This window comes from Abrus precatorius, unplaced genomic scaffold, assembly GCF_003935025.1.
Source record: "Abrus precatorius isolate BTA unplaced genomic scaffold, Abrus_2018 Scaffold8, whole genome shotgun sequence".
NCBI lineage: Eukaryota > Viridiplantae > Streptophyta > Magnoliopsida > Fabales > Fabaceae > Abrus > Abrus precatorius.
Genome location: NW_020874428.1, coordinates 33611586 through 33619547, shown reverse-complemented (window position 1 = coordinate 33619547; position 7962 = coordinate 33611586). Strand labels below are relative to the sequence as shown.

Genomic DNA, 7962 nt, shown 5'->3' with positions numbered 1-7962 from the left:
GAGACACCATGATGATTTCACTCATTGAACCTTGGACCTAGGAGTGTTCAACAAAAGTACTAACAAACTGGTTTACAGTTAATCAAAGTAGAATGTTACTTAAGTTTATATAAAAAAAATTATCATTTTGCCACAAATATCGTTTGTACATAAGGATGAAAACGATTTCAGTTCAGCTAGTTTATGAGATTGTGGCTAACTTGTTTAGCAAATCTAACGTACTCTAATTAAAATTTTAAAATAATTAAATTTTTTTAAGAATGAATATTAAAAAGAAATGCTACTAACGCTCGACGGCCGCGTTAGTTCAAGACGTTCGACCTTTGATTTATTTTTCTCTCGTGTTGAGATTACATGAACATAAAAATAATTTATGTAAAATCTCTGCATGTGATTATAATTATATATTAATGAAATGAACCGGTGGAGATGATAAAAAATACATCTCCTACTTCCAAAAGATATAAGATTTTATACGTAGTAGAGGAATCATTTTATGTACGAAACTCAAAACAACACCACTTACTTACTATATATTTGTATTGGTAGGCTAATTCTGTTTCTTCACGGCAATTTTTTTTATAAGAATATTTTAATTAAATCACATCGATTAAAAAAGTTATCGAAATTATTTTATATATTAATTTTTGTAAAATTATTTATAATTAAAATTAAATTATATTATTACATTAATTGTTAAGATGTTGAAAGTTTTAATAATGAAAGATAAATATATATAAGTAAATAAAAAATACTAAAATACACTTTTTTTTCAGTAAATTTTTAGTTATTAAATTAACAATTATTAAAAATTTAAATAATTGTGTAAGTGTCACTCTTTTTCATTTTAATTTAATTTTTTTTACACTTTTAGAATTTTTAATAACTAATAACTTAGAGTGCGTTAAAAAGAGTATATTAAAAAAATAAATTTCTAATTTTGCTCATAAACAAATTCTTCTTAAAATTTTATAAAAAAAGTCTTATAATAAGCATCAACAAAAACCTCTAAAAGATTCTTATAATAAAAAATCAAAGAAAATATTATTTTGACAAAATAAATTTCATAAATTGCTCTTTAATTTTATATATCTTTAGAACGCTACATTTTTTTTTGTTCTACAGCTAATATTATTTTTTGTTGTTGATTGTTAGAATTAAAAAACTTGTTAGTTTGTTCTTTATTTTTATTGCCATTTGGTACGCATAATACTTTTAGATTGAAAATTATATGAAGTGATAACGTATAGGTGCATTGACTTCGTTTTTGACGGGAAATGATATATAATTGTGATAAAAACTAATCTTAAACCTATAACATTTACTTACAAAACTTAAAAAGTAATTAATGTGTATGCATGTCATGCACTTGTATAAAATTTAGTTACATTTCTATTATGAAAAAAGTTTAGTTATACTATGTTGTCAGATGATATAATTTGTCCTTAACGATCTTTTGACAAATTTGAAACTAATTTTATTTAGGTTTATTAGGAAGTATATATCATGCTTTGATTTGATTATGATCCTTCGTCTTCGTTAAATGGAGGTGTTAGCTCACTATCAACATGTATTAATAAGTATTACAGCACATAATTATAAATTAATTAATACTAGATTCTAAAATTTGATATGAAAACTAAGTTCGTGCATGTTGTTTGGAATATGTGATCACTACTTCAAGTTTGAACTTTAAACAGCTAGCGAAAGAGGTCCCACGGATATTAGAGGAAAGATAGGACCAATCAAGGTCATCGATGGAGAAGCTAAGAGCAACCCAATTCCACATATTCAAAAAAGAGTTTGGAGAAAGCGTAAAATGTCTAAAAAGAAGGGAGAGAAGTGGCGACAAATTTTGGGACGCATGCATCCTGTTGCTTCCCTTGATTTTCCTAAGCACACATGAAATTGTAACCTCTGGTCCCATTCCATGACCTGTCCACAAAACCCATTCTTCTATGGCCATCCTTCGCATATCTCTTTCTTTAATCTATTTTTTCTTTGACTATGTCAATTTTTTTTAAAAATTATTTATATATCCTCCTCCATATTAACAGCAAACAGAGCAAGCCATAGTAAATATTCCATTTTTCCTTCTTTTAGTTGAAATATACCAGTCAGTTCCATATTAATTCTTCTAACTTGATTTTCTTAATGGATGATATTGATAAACGTTTGTGTCAGTTAAAAGGGATAGATGGAGCGAGCAAAGTTGGACAAAATGGGAAAGCGGGATTCACAAATTTGCTTATGTTGTTTCTTTCTAAGTGAAGATTATTGTGGAAAGAAAAAAGTGGAGAAAAAGATAGCTAGCTAGGTAACAACTTGCAAGTAGCAAGGTAACTAGGGAGATTTGATTCGGGGAATTAAGATAAAATTAGAGGTGAGGGACAGAGAAAAAAAGAGAGAAGAGAATAGAAAGAAGAGGTAGCATACTTTTGAAAGGCCCATGTGGTGAGCATGTGGGGATTGCAATGTGCTCTTTTTCTTAAGGCAATGCCAAATCCCAAGTGCCCGGGAATTCGAATTCCTGTGGGACCTGACGCACTCGTATCAGCATGTTTTCCGGATCCTGCCAATTTTCTTTTCTGTGCCTCTTCTGTTTCTCCTAACTATAGCTGCGTGTGCCCTCACACGCTCAACCCCAACCCTAGCTATAACTCTCTCCATTCTGTATCTAAATCATTTTATACATACACACACGCATTTGATTTGATTGCTTATTATGTCTTTCTACTCAATTGCATACTATACTCTCTCCTACTGAATTATGTATCATTAAGCTAGGAGTAGATACTTCTAACCATTTTTTTTTTATGTTTAGAAGGTATTTTTAAGACATATGTATTAAACAATAGATAATAATAATAATATACGATATCATGTGTTGTGTTACATTTTAATAGTTTAAATAATAGAATTGTGATCAATATGGGTAAACATATGTGCGGTTGGAGTTAAATTTATTGGTCTCAATCAAACAATCTCTGTCGATCAATTTTTAATACAATCACATATATAAAATAGTATCGATTACTACTGGGTCTATATGGATATTTTTTTAATAATTCTTTTTTACTTTAAAGGGCACGAGAAAAAAAAAAAGAAAAATAAAGGTTAATTGATGTAGACTTTTGTAGGCTCACTCAAATACAGAATGCTGGAAACCTTGACTGGATAACCTATAAAAGCATATTTACCACATTCCAACTCCAACATTCCAGAAACATAGCAAATCAAATTACTGTGAGGAAAGCTTATTTTACCTTTTCCCCCCTTGGTTGCTCGTTTTATAGCATAATAATTAATAAAAATAACGGCACATGAGATCGTTTTTAATTATGATTTGAGAACATGCCACATGCATGAGAATTGTATGGTAGCCAAACATTAGTTTGCATGTCAACCAATCCCAAATGAAAAATGCGCATTTCATGCCAACTCCTAAGGCTGTGCTGTTGTTCTTTTATTGCTATCTATCAAATCAAATCAACAAGAAATCATAGATTTTCTTTTTCCTATTTACCTGAGTACGTACCAATGAAACGGTTCTATATCTTGGAACTATTAACGTTATTATAAACAATATACAAACTTTCTAAAAATGACTATTCATTGTACCTATCAAACAAGCTATGCATAACGACGGTGCTATATTATATCTATCCATGCGAGGGTAGGGAAATAAAGCAAATGCTTCGCTTTCTCTATTATTTATGAAATGAGTAAGTAGAATAAAAACTTAAAAAATGTATCATTTAAATGTTGTAGTTTGGTACACCAAGATTGGTCCATCCACATTTTAAGCAAATTGCTTTTAAAGACAGAATAGTGCTATATAGCGCGAAATGGAGTTCACGCCAAATACTTAAGAAAAATACGTGACAATGGTAAAATTACATAACAAATGTGTCGATTTCAAAATGCATGATGCAGTACAGCATACGCGCATAATTATTCTTCAATCCTGATTAATGTTATGATTAAATCACGTTAGTTAATAATATTCACCACGATAATTAATGCATTAACATAATCGAATTTTGCAAAACTTTATATTATCGGAAGGTTCAACCTCATGTAAAGTCAGTGAAGATCACCACTTTCAATAAGGATTTATACATGAAATTACATATTTCCTACTAATAGATTACCTTAATTAGAATCGAACTCAAGCCCTGACTTTACAAAAGGCAAAGGCTGACCACATAAGTCAACTCCCTATTAGTAACGTTGATAAGTTTTGAGCATTTTAAACCAAAATAAAAAATATAATCATGTAAATCTTGCATCATTTATATAATCTAATCTATGTAACGCGTCATGATTAAAGCATGTTAGCATGTTAGATAGATATATTTGCTTGATTAATTATTGCATAAAGAAAGTATTCCACAGTCTAATTGACTAAATTGAATTTCCATTAAACTTAGTGGTGCAATAAAAAAGAATGTTGATATATTTTGAGCATGTTAAAACACAACACATTAAAAATGAAACCATGTAAATATGGTTTTCAGAATTAAATTAATATTAGTTTTAGTTTAAATGAAAATAAATAGAAAATCTGAAATTTAAGGAAAAAATTAATCAACTAAAATACAAAGCATCCTATTAAATTCATAATTTGATTTCCCTAAAATAGGGGGTACACTTTGAAAGATAAAATATAAAGTTATAATCATTAATTAAAAATAATTAATAGTGATGATATGGTACAATCTTGCTCTCACGGAGTTCCACTCGCGGGCCATAGGCACATTGTTTCTAAGCGAAACGTATTTAGTGAGTTTTGTTTGTATTCAAAACAAAGATACCGATGTTAGGTTTGCATTACATTAAGGTCACCTTTATTCTTCTTTACCACTAATCTAAATACATTGTTTTCTTTATAATGCAACATTATTCTCTATGGTTTGGGTAGTGGGCCAGGGACTCCATGTGCCAGCATGTGCTGTGTCTTTCTCTCGAAGGCCCACCACCCTCATCCTTCGAGCACATAAATTCTTTCCCTGCTCATTCTTCCTCTTCTCAATCCTTTCTCTCTCTCTCTCTCTCTCTGATCCTCATCATATACTACTTTGCTTGGATCTGTAACACTGCGACGTCACTCATCAAAACTTACCCTTCATTTTTCTTTCTTCATCTGCTACTCCCTCTGTCACAAGAATTTCCGTCAAGGTACGCCTTAATTCATCATTTTTTTTTCTAGTTATATTGCATATAATTAAATTAAATTAAATTAAATTTAAACTTCTCTAGCTATAGAAAGCCCTAGCTAGCTAGCTAGCTGGCATATACATCACCCTATTTTGCTGACACTTGCACTACAACATATTCTGAATTCCAATTAATCTTGTTTTACAGAATGCGAAGTATCAGCTCACTGAAGCAAGAATTCCTGAAGAAATGGATATGGGGTCTGAGAAAATATTGCTCTCAGAAGAAAAGCATGAACCTTTTGGAGAGAAAGAAAGCCATAAAGCTGTCTGCAGATTTAGCCATGGCTTCCACCAGAAACAAAAGCACTCGCTGGAGCAGGGCCCTTATTGCCAATGCTTCAAGAGATGACAACAACAAGGTCCTCGCGGAACACATGATAGGCTTATCACAACAACAACACTGGCAGAGGGTAAGAAAAAGCTTCACCAACAGAAGGATCAAAAACAGAAACATCTTGAGAAGAAACCGTTCAGTTCACAGACCAAAGGACAGAGTGATGGCGAGTTTCATTGCCAAGAAGCTGGTCCAGAAGAGAACACGGAGGCTCAAGAGTCTGATACCAGGAGGAGAATTCATGGACGATTTGTCTTTGATTAAAGAAACCCTAGATTATATGCAATCATTGCGAGCTCAAGTTGAAGTAATGAGATGTGCTGTCACTGCTGCCTCGGAGCGGATTATGAATCCATCGTAAATATCTCTATAGAATTATGAATATGACCAATCCATAGCGTTTAATTATTAGCTTCTTTATTACTATTATTATATATTTATATTGTGTTTGAAATATTTCTTTTCTTGTTTTTTAAATTTCCCCTCTTCACACTTTCTCTTTGCAAAAGCTACAAGTGATGGAGAAAAAGAGGCACTCCCATTTATACGTTAAGGCCATGTACAGAGGTAAACATATATGTAAGTCAATCAAATTAAGTTTTTATTTTCATCACGCTGCTCGATCGGAAGGTATATTAATAAGTTTCATTCACATATGATGTATATTTGCGTGTTTATCTTTGATTCGTCTATTTTTCTTTTTCTTTTATCATCGATTACATGAGTCGGTGTTTGTCATCGAACCGAAGTGAGGAAATTGATAACTCATGTCAGCCAAATTGATCCATGTTTGACAATAAACATCAAATCCAACAAGTTTGCTAATTAATCTATATATGCTATATATGCCGGTTGTTTATATGTGTGGTTACGCCTCGATTGTTACACATATATCATAACACTAAATTAAAATTAACTCGTTACTCGTGTATATACACTCAATGATCAGGGGAAAAGAGAAAGAGAGGCAACTCTGCGTAGGTAATTCAAGGTTTCTATAGTTGATTTTGGTGAAGAAACGTTATTCATATTTTGCACTATTGAGGTTTATGAGAAAAAATTGTTTTGACGTGCACATATTTAACAAACGAAAGACCAAATTGCACGGCTCTTTACCATTATGACCAGGAAGAGCCTAAGTTTTTTTTTTCTTGCCTTGGGGGAGTGGGGGGTATTTCTGGATAGATATGCAGCCTCACACGTGTTATGTTAACATGTATTTAGACTATTAAATCTCATATATGCACACACACTAACAGCTGCTAAAATTGAAGATATAGTATAACCATCATTTTTCCATAAAAAACATGAATATCAATTCACAATAACCCTATCAAACACCTGGCAAAGCAGCATATATATTATGACTAGAGTTTATCTTTCACAAATGAATTGCTGTAATTTTAACTACCTAATGTGCATTGTGTATGTTTTGAGCTAATTGCATTCATCTTTGTCACCTTAATTAGAGGAAGAAATATCTCTAACTAATCTATTACGCATGGTCGAGGACTTTGTCTTTCTAGATTTTATATATTCAATATAAAATATAATATAGGTCTAATGTGTATACTTTGTATTAATGCTTGCAAAATAATTACATGAGGATTGGTTAGTAAAAATGAAGTTTCTTGCATTATTTTTAGAACCCAAATAAATCTTTTCAACTCGCAATATTCTTTCGGTATAGAGGCCTTACCTCTTATATAAAAATTATCGATGAGTTATGTAAACAACTAGGAATATAAACAATGGCGCTTAGAGTACCTATATTCTGATGAATAAAATTTTACTTGTGAAAAAAATAATGAAGAACTGGGAGAAACCCTCCCAAATTCTTTTTTTTAGTGCAATAAGAAGTCTGTCCCTCACATTAGCTGTTACACGACAATGCCATTAATTAGCTATGAAAATGTCATCACATTAATTAATTAGTAACCATGAAAACGTGTTGTTAACCATAATGACCTTTTGGAGCTGGATGCATGAAAAGCATATACATCCTGTCATAGTTTGAAACTATACTAATTAAAGTTTTGCGAGGTTTTTACACATACAAATTAACAAGAAGGGTTATATGCGATAATAAGTGAATCGTATTCTTATGAAAAAAAAAAGAATCAAAGTTTTCCTGTAAAGATAAGGTGATTATTCGGCATGCCGCGTATAATTACATAGTGCTTTTATGGGTTAATCTGCTTCTAATTATCTTTAAAAAGACAAACAGATTATTATTTTTATTCTATGGAGTACGAAATTACAATCTCCTAATGAACGTCAGGTGAGGGTAGCCTTATATACTGCACTTCAGAAAAGGATTGAAAAATGTTGCAGGTTAATTTTTTTATTATTAAATGTTGTACATTAATATACTATTTTTGAACCCCGTTTATTTCAGTTTTCTTT

The 7962-nt window shown here is 31.2% G+C and overlaps 1 protein-coding gene across 3 annotated transcripts; it reads left to right on the top strand.

Annotated features, from left to right (window-relative positions):
- Window positions 1-5030: 5030 nt before the first annotated feature.
- LOC113847586 (transcription factor IBH1-like 1) lies at window positions 5031-6656 on the top strand. 3 transcript variants are annotated; one of them, XR_003501781.1, is made up of 4 exons: window positions 5031-5181; window positions 5368-5913; window positions 6066-6304; window positions 6506-6651. XR_003501781.1 is itself a non-coding variant. In XM_027476780.1 (3 exons), the coding sequence occupies exons 2-3, from the start codon at window positions 5369-5371 to the stop codon at window positions 6073-6075; spliced, it is 555 nt and encodes a 184-aa protein (XP_027332581.1). In that variant the 5' UTR covers window positions 5031-5181; window position 5368; the 3' UTR covers window positions 6076-6656. The 3 variants fall into 3 exon arrangements, 2 of the variants coding, with proteins under 2 accessions (XP_027332581.1, XP_027332582.1); XM_027476780.1 differs by having other exon boundaries at window positions 6066-6656; XM_027476781.1 differs by having other exon boundaries at window positions 5368-5871; window positions 6066-6655.
- Window positions 6657-7962: the final 1306 nt, after the last annotated feature.